The sequence below is a fragment of the Suncus etruscus genome, chromosome 2, assembly GCF_024139225.1.
Source record: "Suncus etruscus isolate mSunEtr1 chromosome 2, mSunEtr1.pri.cur, whole genome shotgun sequence".
NCBI classification, from domain to species: domain Eukaryota; kingdom Metazoa; phylum Chordata; class Mammalia; order Eulipotyphla; family Soricidae; genus Suncus; species Suncus etruscus.
In genome coordinates, this window is record NC_064849.1 from 128,736,503 (window position 1) to 128,753,619 (window position 17,117).

Genomic DNA, 17,117 nt, shown 5'->3' on the forward strand with positions numbered 1-17,117 from the left:
GCACTGCTAACTACTATGAGGGTTTAAACAATGCTTCTTCAAGGTCTCTTCACTGTGGACCTGTGCAGTCTACACTTAATGCTGTGAATTACATTTTTCAAATGTTTAATTTTTAAAAAATTAATATTCATTTTTTTTAGGCTCTCTCTAGAAATACAGCTTTTATTTATTACCCCATTTCTTTTGAGTTCTTAAGAATGATACACTTTTAAGGGGTACAAAAAGTAAACAATGGAAACTTATTGTGTCAAAACTGAATTTCATTGACTCTAAATACTTAGGACTTATTTGCTGAGGACAACCTGAGGATACTCAAGTCTATTTTTAATGATCCGTTGTTGAGTTGGTCCATATAACGCTATGGGAGGAGAAACAGATTTCTACCCTTCTTCTCTTGCCAAATCCAGATATAATGGTTGATTTTTCCTTGATTGAAGTTGGAATTGTTCAGTACAGTTTTTTCCAAGTTAAATTTACTTAACATACATTATTTTGTTTTTTAAAAATATATTAAGCATTTCTCTTTTTTCTTTTTTCTTTTTCTTTTTTTTTTGCCATGGGATTTAATGGGAAATACACGAAGTTGTAACTGACCAGCTGGCTCTTTTTCCTATGAAATAAGATTAGTACATTCTCCAAGCAATGTTCCTCAGTGATGGCCACAGAAACTGAGTCATACCAGAATCACTAATATTTGCATTTCAGGTCGCTCCCATCTTTCCAAAAACCTTTCCTACCTGTGGTGACTAACCTACTTTTGCTAGCTCCATTAAGTACACCAATTCGTTTCATAATAGCCATCACAGATGGTACCATGTACCATTCATGGTGAGAGCTAAAGATTGACACAGACTTTTAATTCATACAATTACTTAGTCCAATTGTATACATTGAATATTTGAGTAGAATGAATTGACACTGTTTAAATGATGGGATTCCATCAAGATAGCATTCACGATCGTGAGCAGTTTTTAGTAGTGTTCTTAAAATTCTACAGAGGCTAAAGGTTAGAGAACGATCCTCCGTTTTCAATTTTAACTAATTCTATCGCCTTCTCAAAACCCAACCCCATGCTATGCTTTCTCAGTCTTGTGGTGGGACTGGATACAATGACTGACTCTCCCTGCCCTACCCCCACTCCAGTTCACCACCGCATTGCTAAAGCCATTTTCCATGGATTAAAAAAAATTTTTTTTTCTTAACCTTACATATCCTAGTGAATAGTTTTCACCAGTGTATATGAATGTTTTATGTGTCTCCAATAGCTTATGCAGTTTAGGAGCTTTCCAATACTCATTTAATAAGATTGAATCATTTGCTCATGGAAATTTTAACCACCTGCCATGGGGGGGGTCCCCTCTGTTATCAAATCTGAGCTCTCAGGGAGCTGCTCTACAATTCTGAAATAACTTGATTTTATTTTTGCCTCTCTTTAATCACCTGTCACAGGAGGTTCTTGCTCAGTAATGATAATGTGAGTTAGAGTAATGCTTGTTCTTTTCTTTTTTTGGCACTTGAGATTTAGAAGAGAAGATCCTGTTTCCATTTGAAAGGAATTGTAAGCTTGTCTTCTAACCAATGGTAACAACACACCTAAAGCAGACTAGGAAATGAGTATTTCTTTGAAAGCAATTAGGTTATTCACCTGGTATTAAAACTACAATTAAAAAAATAATCTGTGACTTTCATGGTAAAAGGCAGCATCATAACTGAAAAGGAAGGGGAAAAAAATAAGTAGCTTCTCTGCAGTCGTGTGGAGCTCCCTGAAAACAGGAGCCACAGAGAGGAAGTGGAGAAGACTGGGCCTGTTATTTGGAGCCCAATTGGTGGCAGGCAGGCCAGAGCCCACCAGTAGCCTCGTTGCCTCTGGGCCTGTAGTTCTGTCTTTGGCCCTGGAAAAGAAGTGGCCTGAGCCCACTGAGAAGCTCCTCCCACTCCTCTCTCTCCGTTCTGAATGGTGTTTGAGTCAGTCTGCAGCTGTGTATGGTATTATGTCTTATATACTCTGCATCACACTTTCTATCCTATCCAGTCATATCTAATGTAGAAAATTAGTTTCCAGTGAAAGTAATATGTAGTGCTTTTATGATATTTGTGTGCAATATCCCCTCTTCCATTGAGGATATTTGATGGTAAAAGAAAAAACTCAGTTCCACAATAAAATACAAAAGGGCAAAGTTTATGTGTGTGCTGTGCTGTGTTGCATCTTACGTTCTTTATAGAGTTTATTTGAGCTCACCAAGAGTTAAGCTTGGCCACTGGAGAGAAAAAGAAAGGCCACAAACCATTAACTCCTGCCACTATACTAGGTGGTTAGACCCAAAACTTCATCTCCCATTGAGTGTTCAATTCTGCTATAGAATAAGCACTGTATGATGATTACTGACCCATAGTTTCCCATGCAAACTAAACATTGTTTAGTAAAGTGATTATTAATCAAGAAAGGTTAACTGGCAAAACAGAAGACTTACCCTGCCTTTCAAATATTTATTGTACCATTCTATGTTCAGAAATGAGTAATGCTGTGGGGATTTAAAAGATGAGCAAAAATTGTAAATTCTGGATAATGGGGTTCCCAAATTTTCAAGGGTGATAGTGGGTGACCATAGGAGAAAAAGCACTAACTAGTGCTGGTGTCTGAGATCTGACTTATGTGTGTTTGACAGAGCAAATTCTAGGAAGAGGCAATGAGCCACAAGAAGGATCAACATATCTCGTCTATCTCAGAGCTCACAATGTTCAAATGACATAAAATGGGACCCTGGTATCTCATGTTTCCCCACACCTCCATGTAGCCATGAAAAAGATGTCAGCAATGTTGTTCAATGGAGACTTCTAAACTTTCCCCTGGCCTGCCTGTAAGAGTTTGCCCACCTTCAAGGAGGTTTGCCCAAAGGACCATGGCAGCTCATCTGGAGTCATAATCAAGTCCCTCTTGCCACATACATAGGTGTGGTTTGTCCATGATTGAAGACACAGCATACATGTGTGAAGCATGGACTCTACCACTGAGAGATATCCCTGACCTCACAGGACACTTCTATTAAACTTATATTGAGCCTATGAGACTATTACAGCTAGAAATTTCTATTTGCCAGAGGGGAATCTTGAAAATTCCTCTGGAGATAGAAAGGTAAAGTACATGAGCCACTCAGGGTGGGAAATCACCACCAGGAGCTTTCAATTATACCTTTCTTTCTTTGTTTTTTTTTTTTGTTTTTGGTTACACTCGGCGGTATTACTTCTGGCTGTCTGTCTCAGAAATAGCTCCTGTCAGGCATGGGGGACCATATGGGACACTGGGGATTCGAACCAACCACCTTTGGTCCTGGATCGGCTGCTTGCAAGGCAAACACTGCTGTGCAATCTCTCTGGGGCCCTCAATTATACCTTTCAAACTCAACTTGGATAAGTTTTTTTCTGTTCCACTGCCAAAGTTCAGTTCTAGAAACTCTGGCCTTCCTGCCTAAATCTCAAATGAATGAATATCATCCGTGGTTTGCCCAAGACCTGTTCTAGTTTTAGCACTAAAAATCTCAGGAGAACCATAATCCCCAAAGACATCTGAGGGTTGGTCAACATTTCTCTCTGGGTTCATATCTCACTCCCTCTCTGGTCCTAGGCACTACAGAGATGAGCAGAAATGATGCCCCTCTGGTTCTTGTCTGTAAACTGGAGGAAACTTCATTTCTTTTTTTTTTTCCTGTCTTCCAGGGTAAATAAGCAAATAAATTACTGAAATAACATTTTCTTTCTTTTTATATAATTGTATTATCCCTCGAGGCATCGTTACTATGATCTTTGGATATACCTTTTGTATCTTTAGCCTCTTGCATGATCTTAGACCACCATTTCCTCTTAATCTTATCTGGTATTGGAGATCCTGTGTAGTTGATATGATCATGCCTCTGTTCTTTAAGACAAGGCAGTTCTGGATAAACTCTGGCACTGTTTCATTTACTGGAACATCACCATAAGATCAGGTTCATGGGCTGATCTTTCAAAATAAGGCTCAAAGTCTTTTTTTTTTTTTTTTTTTTTTTTTGGTTTTTGGCCACACCCGTTTGACGCTCAGGAGGGTTACTCCTGGCTATGTGCTCAGAAATCGCCCCTGGCTTGGGGGACCATATGGGGATGCCGGGGGGAGTCGAACCGCGGTCCGTTCCTTGGTAGCGCTTACAAGGCAGACACCTTATCTCCAGCGCCACCTTCCCGGCCCGGGCTCAAAGTCTTTTATGGCTCAGATGGTTCCCTACGTAAACCAAATCTACCTGTTTCTTTAATGCAAGAGTGCCATGTATTAGCTGATTATGTTTACAACTTCTAGTCTATATCTCTTCTCTGACCTCATAAATCAAATGCAGCTATTGATTAAAAGCTCTATTTATCCAATACATTATATTACATAATATCCCTATTTACATATCCTATAGGGTTCTTTTAAAATATCCCAAATCATATTTTATAAAAACCCCTATTAAATCTCTGATCTTTGGCATGCCTGGTGTGCCATGCCAAAGGCCTTCTTAACCAGGCCTAGGGGGTGGGTGCGGGGTATGGGTGACCCCAGCACCCCTCTACTTGCCTTGCTCCAGATCTCCAGAGCTTTCCCTGGGCCACATGCTGGGCAAAGCCAAGCAAGGTGGGTCTTTGGAGGGGCTTGAAGGTACCCTAGGCTTTCCCCCATTCCCCACCTGGCTTCTTAGGGAGGGTCTGGGGTGGGGGCTTTGAACTTCCAGCCTCCCAGGCTCTTGAAGCAACACCTCTTTTCTTCCTGGGAACCAGGAGTCAATGCCAGCATGGGGGGTTCGGTAGTCCTCCGCCATGGGTTCTGAGAGTTGCTCCTTTTGCACTAAAGCAGTCACTGGTATAGTTTCTTACCTGCCTATATGTTCACTATTACTTTTAATAGTGTAAAAAATAATAATAATCCTTGAATTATGTTTTTTGTGTATGCAGAATGTCCATTTTGTACTCTCCCCTTTTGCACACACCCTACAAAAGCTCATTTTTCTCTTAACTCTCTCACCCCCTACCATCATTACTCCATATTTACCCTGTTTAACTTTAGTACTGCAGAGTCCTATTCACAGTCCAAGTGGTGTACTGGAGTGTTAACACACTCCCCCGCCAACTATTTCAAAAGAATAAAATGGACACATATGTCTTTTCAACATTTATGTGTGATTTGGTCTTTGACAGTTATAGCTCTTGCTGAATATTTTCTTATACAGTGATGATTTTCCCCACTTTTTTATCTTCTCTTTGTAAACTTTTCAATAGGGAATTTGTTAAAAGAGTCCCTCAGTTTTAATACTTATGTTTGAACCAAGTCCACAGGTATTGTTGGAAGTGTTCTTACGGCCCCCATATGCACCGATAACGCCACATGGCTTTATTTCTTGTTTGCATAGGCACATTAAAATGGGAAAATACTATACATACAAATAAGTTCTTATCTAATAGATATGGGAGCTACACAAATCTTGTAGTGTGCAATGGGACCTTACATCCTGAACATTGACATAATCGAGCTGACACAGGCCTCAGAAGAATGGGCATTCTCCATTCACCCCCTGATTCTAGGGAAAGCCATCTATGAAACATCCAAGGGTTGTCCTATCACATTACCTGGGAGAGCAATCCTCTACCAGGGTAGACCCTACCGCTGCTCTGACATCGACCTACTCAAAAAGTTCAGCTTACTGAACAGGGCTTTCTGCATTGCCCTTTAATTGTGAGGTGAAACTAGAGGATGCTCCACACCAGCCTGACTTTGATGTAGGATATGCAGATTCTAGGATCTTAAATACAGAAACCTGATGCCAACAATAGAGACTGCGTGAAAAATAAAACTATCGACACTACAGACAACGACTTGGCTTGAACAAACTAGTTTGCCTGGAACCTAGAGTTGGTCTTATGCCAGGAAACTTCAGGTGGTAGGGTCTCCTTGTATTTAGGCAAAGGCTTTTCCGTTCCATGTTCCCCATATTTTGGTAGGCCTATGCAAACAATATTTGCCACTCTAACACCATTTACTGTGCTCCTTTGACTTTAAAACCTTAAAAAAAGAACTACTTAAACTTTTGATGTTAACTTCAAACTAATATGCATGTACATGAAAATGTAAAAAAAAAAATACTATGCCTTCAATGTTTAAGGAGTCCACATAAATTTCATGGCTTTAGATTGCTTTGTGTACTGCTAAGAAATGTTATAATGTACTACAATCTGGAGACTTGTGGACAAAGTAATTGTACATGGGTTCTGTTTTATCTTTCTAATGTTCTTTGACTGTAAGTTCAAAATTTTGGTGTCAGCAAGGGGATTTCTTCTGAGAACTCTGTACATGGGTGATTGCCCTTCCCCTGTAACTTTACCTTATCCTCTCTCTTTGCATCATTGTTATCTTAATTTAAAAAAAATTAAAAAATTCCCTGATCTCCTTTTCCAAACTGATTCACTTCCAAAGCTTTCTGACCTCAATAAATGATAAATACAATATTCTAGTAGCCACATAAAAAATCTTGGCCTCTAAGCAAATCTCTTGGCTCTACTTCCAAAATACATTTAATCCTAGCCCTTATTCTCACTCTAACATTAAATGAGAAGGAGGGACCAAAATGAGGAAGGAGGAAGCAGACCTTTGATAAATTGTCTTAGAAACATTTATAAGAGCACAAATGAATCTGATTGGTTGACCTACAATTATCCTCATTTGTATACACCATCCAATTGGTCTTTACAACTGGATAATCTCATAAGGCATAACCAGTTAGTAGAAAACCAATGAATGGGATATGTAATGTATTTAAAACCCCACATCAAAGCTATAGTCACAGAGATATAGCTTACATTAGCTGTTAGATAAAGGGATCTAACAACAGAGACTGGTATGGGGTATGCTTAGTCTTAGATGGGTCCAAGAACCTAGAGCTAGTTCCTGCTGTAACAATTTGGTTACAGTTGTCTAGTTTCAATTGTTTTCCTCTCCTATTTACCTTCAATGGGCTTACTAACTTATCTTCATGTAGCTTTGCATTCTGGCATAGTCCTCCATAGAGCCAATAGATTAACTCTTTCAAAATTCTTTGTCAGATCATCTCATCGAGTACATCCAATTTCAAATGGATTTTTACCTCACAGTAAAACCAGCATCCTATTGAGTGGGCTCTAGTCTTACACCATCCTATGTTTCCTGTACCATCTATTTCTGACCGCATCTTCTTCTACTAGCCCATCTTAAATACAATCTCTCTTTAGCTATAACTGGTATCATTGCTCTTCTTCAGACATCAGATCTAGGCCTGACAATAACACTAGCTGACTGCTATGTTTTTTTTTTTTTTCTCATAGGGATACCATGATTTTCAAACCCCTCTTCTGTGGTCTTTGTTTCAAATGTCTGCTCAGAATGCTTTCCCTAAACATTCTTATATTATTTTTCACACTCTACCACACTAACAAGCACTCTCATTTCTCTTCTTTGCTTTGACTCCCTGTCACATAACCACCAAATGATACATTACATACATATTATCTTTTATTTCTATAAAGCATCAGGGAAGGAATCTTTGTCTATTCGTTCCTTGTATCCCAAGTAACTATTTCAACAGTTTCTGACATATAATAGGCATTAATAATTATCTGTTGGGGACCGGAGAGAGGGCATTTGCTGTCTTGCATGCAGAAGGACGGTGATTTGAATCCTGGCATCCCTGAGCCTGTCAGGAGCAACTTCTGAGTGTAGTTAGGAGGAACCCCTGAGTACTGCCGGGTGTGACCCAAAAATACTAAAAAAAAAAAAAAAAATCTGTTGAGGGGGCTGGAGTGATAGCACAGCAGTAGGGTGTTTGCTTTGCATGCAGGCAGCCTGGGTTTTGTGCTCCTGCATCCCATAATGTCCCTTGAGCCTGCCAGGAGCAATTTCTGAGCACAGAGCCAGGAGTAACTCCCAAGCACAGCCAGGCATAGCTCCCCCCCCCAATGTTGAACAATGTACTTAATCTCAGGTTGGTACATATATTGAGTGTAGTTATTGCAAAGAGTTTGTAATGCACATTTTCTATTCAAACACTGATTTACCATTTATTGTGTGGGCCAGGACAGTCACATACATCTTAATATCTCAATTTTCTCCTCTGCAAAATGAGAACAAGGTTGTTGGTTGTTGTAAGATTGTTGTAGGGATTAGAGGGGATATATTTAACTTGGTAGAATTAAAGGAATAGTCACAAAGAATTGTTAAATAGAATTTCTAAAGGGTCTAGGGAGGGTAGCGCAGTGGGTAGAATACATGCTCTTGCATGTATGAGGCCTGGGGTTTGATTCCTGGCATTGCAAAAACCAAAATCTCTGTATATTACTTTTTTTTTTTGTCACACCCGGCAGCGCTCAGGGGCCACTCTTGACACTACACTCAGAAATCGCCCCTGGCAGGCATAGGGGACCATATGGGATGCTGGAATTCGAACCATCCTTCTGCATGCAAGGCAAACGCCTTACCAATGTGCTATCTCTCCAGCCCTGTATATCATTTTTAAAAATAACTAATATGGGTACATGATTTTTCAGGAGTCAGAATGTGGAAATAGTGAAACCACCCAGAATTTAGTGGGGCATTTCTAATCTAGTCCACATATTATCAGGCATACTGACCTCTGATGGTGTTTTAAAAGATTAAAATTTTGAACTCTGCAAAACAGAAGCATCACAGAAACTGAAAAAAGCAAGTGATTATTTTTGGTCCCTCATATCATCCCTCCTAATTTTTTTCCTAAAGTGTTTTTATTTAGCATTGAAAGCCTCAAATTGTTTTTATATTCAGATTTTTTTTGTGAGAATAAAATTATTTGTTCCCTGAATATGTCCAGTAAGAATCCCTTTGCATTCACACATAACAACAGAGTCCATGTCTAATTGTTTGGGTTTTACACAAAAATCCCATAGTAACTGCCAACCACCCCAGGGGCATTGCCACCATTTTTCATTTGGATTTCCTCCTTAACCACAGAGGCTACACAAAAATGTCGGTCAAGCTAAAAACTTGGATTTAGAGTAAAAGGTAATTTTCCTGACACAACCATGTGAACAAATCTCTTCTTTCTCCATTTTATAAAATTGACATTTTAAAACAATGTATAACTTTCAGAGGTTTTTAAAGCTCATCTGTTATCAGGTCTATAACAGCAAGGCCTAAGTATCATACCCCAAATCCCTCAAGGATCCCATTGTGGGTAATCCCAATCTCCAAAAAAGGAAATAAATACTTAATCTTTAAAGATTAACAACCATTTCATGAAATAAAATCACACTATGTGTTCTGCTTCTCTAGTTCGCAAAAGCCCTCTGAGACTTGTCCCTTCCTCTCTCAAACCCCATAAGGTGATTGGTTTCCATGGCTCAATAGGTTTCCTTTGACTCATGAGAAATCACATCCTATGTTTTGGGACTCAAGGTTCCTGGTTTCCCCAGACAGCATATCATATAAATCACCTTCAAATCATCTAAATATCCTTTTCATAAAGTGACTTTGTTTAGAAAGAATATAACGGGGCCGGAGAGATAGCATGGAGGATAGGTGTTTACCTTTCCTGCAGAAGGTCATCGGTTCGAATCCCGACGTCCCATATGGTCCCCCGTGCCTGCCAGGAGCAATTTCTGAGCACGGAGCCAGGAAAAAACCCTGAGCACTGCCGGGTGTGACCCGAAAACCACAAAAAAAAAAAAAAAAAAAAAAAAAAAAAAAAAAAAAAAAAAAAAGAATAATAACTCCACTAAGTATTTTAGGTTCTTATTCAGTTTGACAAGAAAAAAACTGATACTAAACAGTTGTTTGAGAAGTAGCATTTGTCAAGGAACCATGTGAGTCAATGTTATTATTGGGTCTCCTCTGCATCTCTGCAGAATTTCCTATGCCTGGTGCTCGCCCCCTACCCCACTCGACCAGGACTCTCCCCTCTCTGCTGACATTCAGCCCGTGAATTCGGCAGGGAATGTTGTGCCAATCTAAATCTTGTGAGATTATCAACTGCACTAGGGCCTCTATTACCTAGTTGCTATTTCTTTTTCCTTTCTTCCTTCCTTCCTTCCTTCCTTCCTTCCTTCCTTCCTTCCTTCCTTCCTTCCTTCCTTCCTCCCTCCCTCCCTCCTTTTTTCTTTCTTTCTTCTTCTTTCTTTCTTTCTTTCTTTCTTTCTTTCTTTCTTTCTTTCTTTCTTTCTTTCTTTCTTTCTTTCTTTCTCTTCTTTCTTTCTTTCTTTCTTTCTTCTTCTCTCTCTCTCTCTCTTTCCCTTCCTTCCTTCCTTCCTTCCTTCCTTCCTTCCTTCCCTTCCTTCCTTCTTTCTTCTTTCTTTCTTTCTCTTTCTTTCTTTTCTTTCTATCTTTCTTTCTTTCTTTCTTTCTTTCTTTCTTTCTTTCCTTCCTTCCTTCCTTCCTTCCTTCCTTCCTTTCATTTTCCTTCCTTCCTTCCTTCCCTTCCCTTCCTCTCCTTTCTTTCTTTCTTTCTTTCTTTTCTTTCTTTCTTTCTTTCTTTCTTCTCTTTCTTTCTTCTCTTTCTTTCTTTTCTTTCTTTCTTTCTTTCTTTCTTTTTCTTTCTTTCTTTCTTTCTTTCTTCTTTCTTTTTTCTTTCTTCCTTCTCTCTTCTCTCTTCTTTCTTTCCTTCCTTCTCTCTTTCTCTCTCTCTTTCTTCTTTCTTTCTTTCTTTCTTTCTTTCTTCTTTCTTTCTTTCTTTCTCTTTCTTTCTTTCCTTTTCTTTCTTTCTTTCTTCTCTTTCTTTCTTCTTCTCTTCTTCTTTCTTTCTTTCTCTTCTTCTTCCTCCCTTCTCTCTCTCTCTCTCTCTCTCTCTCTCTCTCTCTCTCTCTCTCTCTCTCTCTCTCTCTCGCCACACCCAGCAGCGTTCAGGGGGGTACTCCTGGCTCTATGTTCAGAAATCGCTCCTGGCAGGCTCAAGGGACCATATGGGATGCCAGGATTCGAACCACAGTCCTTCTGCATGCAAGGCAAACAAACTGCTTCAATGCTGTCTCTCCTGCCCCTTCTAGGTGTTATTTCATTGAGAGTGCACACAAATGATTTAACTAAAATTTTCCCAGGACTTTGACTATTTGATTAAAATCTACAGGTACCCCTCACCACATATTATACACAATTAGAAGGTAGAACAAATGCAAATTGTGGTACCTACTGAGACATCACAGTCCCTAGAGGACAGTTAGGTATTTCACCATTATTTTATCTCACTGTTATTTTTTCATTTTATTACTGTCCTGGTTGGTTTTTGGGCCACACTTGATGGAGCGCAGGACTTACACCTGGCTCTATACTCAGGAATCACTCCCAGTAGGCTTGGGAACCATATCAGATGCTGGGGACCAAACCCAGGAAAGCTGTATGCAGGACAAACACACTACCTGCTCATTGTACTATCTCCTTGGGAACCATATCAGATGCTGGGGACCAAACCCAGGAAAGCTGTATGCAGGACAAACACACTACCTGCTCATTGTACTATCTCCAGAACTCCCTTTTCCTAATTTTTGACCCAGATGTTTGTTATGTATCAGCCAAAAAAAGGTTAATTCAAACTCTTCATTTCAGTTAAATTTAAAATGATTTGGGGTTAGGGGACATATATTCTGCATGTCTCCATGGAAAAGAGGACTGGCTCTGCCCAGGATGGTCTGAATCATACTTAATGTGACTGATCCTAGCACATAGAGATTTGCATGCATGAGATCATCTTTGGGCCTGACATTCTATTCTGTTAGACACCCACATCACTTTGCTTGTCTCCTAAATGGTAGTGTCCCTGTGGTGATTTTCAGCTATGTTGATAGATGTGTGTGTGTGTGTGTGTGTGTGTGTGTGTGTGTGTGTGTGTGTGGTCCTATCTTTCACCAGAATCAAAGGTTGTTGTTTTTTTTTTGGTGTGTGTGTGTGATCACTTTTTGTTTTTAGGTCACACTAGTTATTCTGAGGGGCTACTTATTATTCTAAATTCAAGAACACTCTTGATAGTGATCAGGGGGCCATATGGGATGGTGGGGATTAAATCCAGGTCAGTCACATGCAAGACATGCACCTAACCACTGTATTAACTCTCCAGCCTCAAGATCAAAGTTCTTTATGAGTGGGATCTTGCAGTTTGTGAAGCCTCTGTCGTACTTAGTATGCGCCCTACACACAGTATAGACAAACACATTCTTAAAAATGGAAGCAATGCAGCTGCATAGACTGCTGTAGTTGCCAAGCATATATAAGGGTAATAGGCAGTGCTAAACGAATAACTTTTAAGTGGGGAAAGGGATCATTGTAGTTGATGTGCAGCAGAGAGAAAGTCAATTTTCAGGGCCTAATGAATGAGCAACTAGTCAGTAAGGAAAGTACCCCTGTAGTTTGTATACCCAAGAAAGGAATGATGATAAAGGATTGTAGCTTGGCTGGTGATCAATATAAAATCTCATTTCCAAAAGGGAAGATTTGAATGAAACAGTAGATGTGAAGAAATCAGAGATATGCAGATGGAAAGGGAAGGCTTGATAGTTTGGGGATTGAGTAAAGTAAGTCACAGTGAAGAGCAGGAGGAAAGTGGGAATCTATCGCTGGAAGTAGGAAGGAGGGTGGAGAGAATTGAGCATGATGATAAGGTAGAAAGAAGTGAGGTTAAATTGTATATGTGGCCTGTTTTTTTTTTTTTTTAAAGACAGGGACATCTTAAGAGTTCTGGAACCTGGATCTGAAGGTTAAGCAGAACAGAAAATTGAACTGGAAAAAAAAGTAAATCAATAAAAAGGAGGGCTAGAAAAATAGTACAGTGGGGAAGGTGTTTGTTTTGCATGAGGCTGCAGAGTATAATCCCCAGCACCCTATATATTTCCCCAAGTCTCCACCAAGAATTTCTGAACAGGTATAAGTATAAATATTAATATTCATATAAATGTATATATAAATATAAAATATAAATATATATACATATAAATAAAAGTGGAGGATGCCTGTGAATAAAAAATTAATTAGCCACAACTTTGCATACCACTTTATAAGACACAAAAAAAGTTAAAGAAAACAAATGGTAGTATATGAGTTTCCTAGGGTGGCTGTAACTGAGTACCCCAAACAGGATAACTTACAGGAACGGAAGAGCATTAGAGAGTAGGAGTCCACCAGTGATTAGGAGAGCCAGGCCTTCAGATGGCTCAGGAAGAAAGGTCTTCCCTGTCTCTCCCAGCTTCTGGACTTTGCCAGCTTCCTGATTGTTGATACACAGCTACTGTCCTATGGTAGAATTCTGTTTTCTTATCTATGTAAATCCACACTCCATCAGCTCTTTCTTGATATGAGCACACTCAGATTTGTTCAGATCATGCCTGACTATCCACTTAGGACACACTCCTGGTGAGGTTCAGGGGACCGTATAGGAAGCAGGGGGAAAGAATCTGAGTTAGTTGCAGGTAAAGAAGTGCTGTACCTGCTGTACTATCTCTAGCTTTTAAAAGGACATCAGGCACTTAGTGCCACTTTAGGTTTTTGTTTAACTCTATACAGATCCCATTTCCAACTCAAGTCAGACTTTAAATTGATGGAGGTTAGACTTCACACGCTTTTTGAAGGGGGCATAATTCAACCCATAATAGATGGGTGGAAGGGGTCCTAGAAAGGATTATGTGTGAAACTGAAAGGAAATGGAAGATGCCAACGAGGCCAGGAGTGGGATGACCAACCAAACTCAGAGACTAGGAAAGTAAGTGGTGTCTGCTTTTACCTGGAGATGAAGAGTTCAGTAAGTGGGTAAAGCTAAGGGGTTGTGGGCAGAAAGTGGCAGGAAAACCTCAATCAGCAGGAGTTATGGGGTAAGAAAAAAGGCAGACTGGGAGAAGGAAATTTCATTGTTTATTTTCTCAGATTAGGAATCTGAGGTTAGAGATTCCGGCTCTATTCTGGTAGGTCAGCTAGATGGAAGATTTGTTATAGTTAAGGTGGAAGTAACAGGGCCAAGGGCAGAGGACTCGGTCACTAGGTTGGTGCACCTGAACCATAGAGATGACAACACTGAAAGTACAAGACCCAAACTCCAACAACCAGACTTAAAAATTGTGCCTGTCAAGGAGACAGGCTGGGGAGTGGAAGGGAAATTGAGTCCATTGGTGGAAAGTAGTTGACACTGGTGATGGGACAAGTGTTAGAACACTATGTGCCTGAAGCTCAATCATGATAGCATAAATCACAGTGCCTTGATAAATATTATCATCCCGGAGGCCAGAGAACTAAAAGCAATTACTCCAGCCACATGGGGAGATACAAATATCAAGAGGGCTGACCCTAAGATGTTCTGAGACCCGAGGTAAGAGACTACCTCATGGGGAAGAGAACAGATGAAAGATTTCTGGCAAAGAGGAACATTCTGGAAGGAAATGGGGCTCAGATGTGGAAGGGAGCCCCAGGAACAGGGCAACAGACCCTTGTTGAGCAGCAGCACCATCAGGGAGCCCTTCAGTAAAAATTAGAACAATGCAATAATGGCGAGGACAATAGAGCCCAATTTTGAGGTGAAGTATTAGCCAGATGCTTCTTAAGTTTACTAGTTTACTGAGCAAAAGTGTCATTTGATTATTCGGAAACCTTATTCTTGATTTGAGTAAGGTAGTGTGTCTCTTCCCCCCTTCCCATGCTGCCCTTGATAATACAGAATGTTAGAAATTATTTTGGACATGGCCCTCCACACAAGTGGGCTCTCTGAGTCTATGAGGTTGTGCTGGATGTTTGAAACACTCAGGGAGCTGCCATGGTTCAATTTTATTGAAAAATAGGAAAAAAAAAACCGTATCTCCCTCACAGGGCTGAATTGAATTGTTGGCACACACTAAGCTCTCATTACTGTTAATAGTAATTATGACTATAAATCATTTAATGAGACACTGAAAATGTATTGCTTAAAATCATAACTAGAGTGATATGGTATTTTCTCCCCTTCCCTCAAAGAGAAAGAACACACCACAATGAATCCCAGAGTATTTATTTCCTTAAGTTGTTGACAGAAGAGCCTGATTTGGAATGAAAGCACACCACTGTACTGAGAGGCACAATTACACAGCAAGAGCTACTCCCCCAGCCCCTTACACAGAGCGACCACAGGAAGTTCAGTCACTGCCGTCTCCAGTGTGTGCAAGTTGCATGTGTGCATGTGTGTGGGCAGGCCTATGTCTTACACAAGAGGCTCATTTTACTTACTGAATGGAGGGGCCAAGATAACGCTTAAGTTACATTACAGATGCTAAGAAGGCTCTGGCACTAGAGCTGCTCTCTCTCAAAAGCTATTATTCCTAAAATGCCACTGTGAGTTGACCTGTCAGTCAGTGGGAACAACAGTATTCTGTCGATTCCTGTAGTAAACTCTCAACACTAACACGTGGTCTCTTAGCACCACTGGCAGCTGGGTGTGGCCCTAAAACAAAGAGACTTTTCAAGATTCAAGTTTTCACACACAGCCTTTGCCAAGACCATCTGCAGGCATCAGGAACTCCAATGTTCCAATGTTCAAAAATGAGGCCTGTCGCCCATGAATGCCACCAGAGGCCCGAGAGCTCCTTACCGAAGAGCTAGTTATCTGGTGGTAGCTTTCGTCAGACAAATTGCTATGTTCTTTATTGTTTTGGGGCCATATCTGGCAGTGCTGAGGGACTAATCCTGGCTCTGTGCTCAGGAATTACTCTTGCCATGCTCAGAGAGTCATATGGAATGCCAAAGATAAAACCCAGGTTGGCCTTGTGCAAGATTCCTACCCACTGTACTATATAGCTCTAGCCCAATTTTCCATTTTCTAAAGCTCTTTTGGACATCTGGACAGGTGTCCTTTATATGCAGAACATCCATCCTGGCTTTTATTTTCATTTTTGGATCAGACATGGTTGTGCTCACACATCTGGTACAGTGCTCTGAGATCACTCCTGGTGGTATTTGGGGATGGTTATGGGTGGAAGTAGCAATATGTGGCACTAGGAATTGAGCTGGAACTGGTCACATGTATGGCAAGTGCCTTAAACCCTGTGCTACCTCTCACCCCCGTCCTGGCTTTTATACAGGGAGGGTCTGTGTTAAGAAAAGGCAGAGGCGACGGTAGGAGGGACTATTTTGCAGATGCTTTGACAGCCCTTCAAGCCTGGTGCTCTCGCTTCGCCTTCTCCCTCTGCTCCTGTTCCCTGTGGATCAGCTGCACCCGCTCCTGATGCCATTGCTGTAGCTTCTGCTCGTAGACCTTGATGTCCTCTGCTTCACAGCCAGGGAGCTGTTCTTGTACCAGCTGGCTTGTCAGGGTCAAAAGACTTCCAGTCTCAACTTTGCCCAGAGCCTGAAGCTTTGATTTTAAGGCCTGTTGGTAACAAAGGAAAAATAAGTGTGCAGGAACAGATGAAAGAGGAATAGAGAAAGGAAGAGACAGTCACTAGCACAGTCTCTACACAGTCTGCATAGGGAAAAGCATTTTGCTGTTAACAGTGTCACCAGGTGTGATTAGCTTTTGCTCTTTTTCTTTCCTTCAGACCAGCTATTATGCTAAGCTGCCCATGTGATTTCTCCATTTGTTCGCATACTGTAAATGGAACAATACATGATTCCCTGTGTCCTTTCTTGTTTTGAACCATAAAGTAGTCTAATAAATCTGTTTCCACTCCAAGTGGTCTCAAACCAAACAGCAAAGGCCACGCACAAAGAATATTAAAATGTAAATGAAATGGTAGTAGATGATAAACAGGAACAAGTTGATGCCATCTGTGTCTTCACAGCAAATAAGACAAATGCTAACCTAAGAGTGCACTCCTTTCAATAGGTGGAAATCATTTCAAGGATTTCCGACTTACTAATGGCATGCTAACAGCTCCATTCCATGTTCCCACCTGCTGTGCTCTGTGGCAGCCAGCTTCTATAGACCCACTGCCTACAGCTGAAGCAGGCCTTGGATAGCTGGTATTATACTCCTGGAGAAGTGCTAAAAACACTAATCTTGTTTAAGTGCTTCAAGACGTGGAGATCATTTGATCGAGCCAGAGTTCTCCCAGCTGTACGTATACCATGTTTTACAAAAAAATCGAGGATCTGAATGCAGGTGAGAAGACCTGGTGCA

At 40.6% G+C, this 17,117-nt stretch overlaps 1 protein-coding gene across 1 annotated transcript in view; it reads right to left on the reverse strand.

Moving 5' to 3' along the window:
- Positions 1-14,998: 14,998 nt before the first annotated feature.
- MRPS27 (mitochondrial ribosomal protein S27) overlaps positions 14,999-17,117 on the reverse strand; it is a 104,022-nt gene continuing 101,903 nt past the window's right edge. Inside the window, exon 11 of the mRNA XM_049768798.1 lies at positions 14,999-16,367. Coding sequence (XP_049624755.1) covers positions 16,152-16,367 — 216 coding nt within the window. The 3' untranslated portion in view covers positions 14,999-16,151. The remainder of the gene's footprint in view (positions 16,368-17,117) is intronic.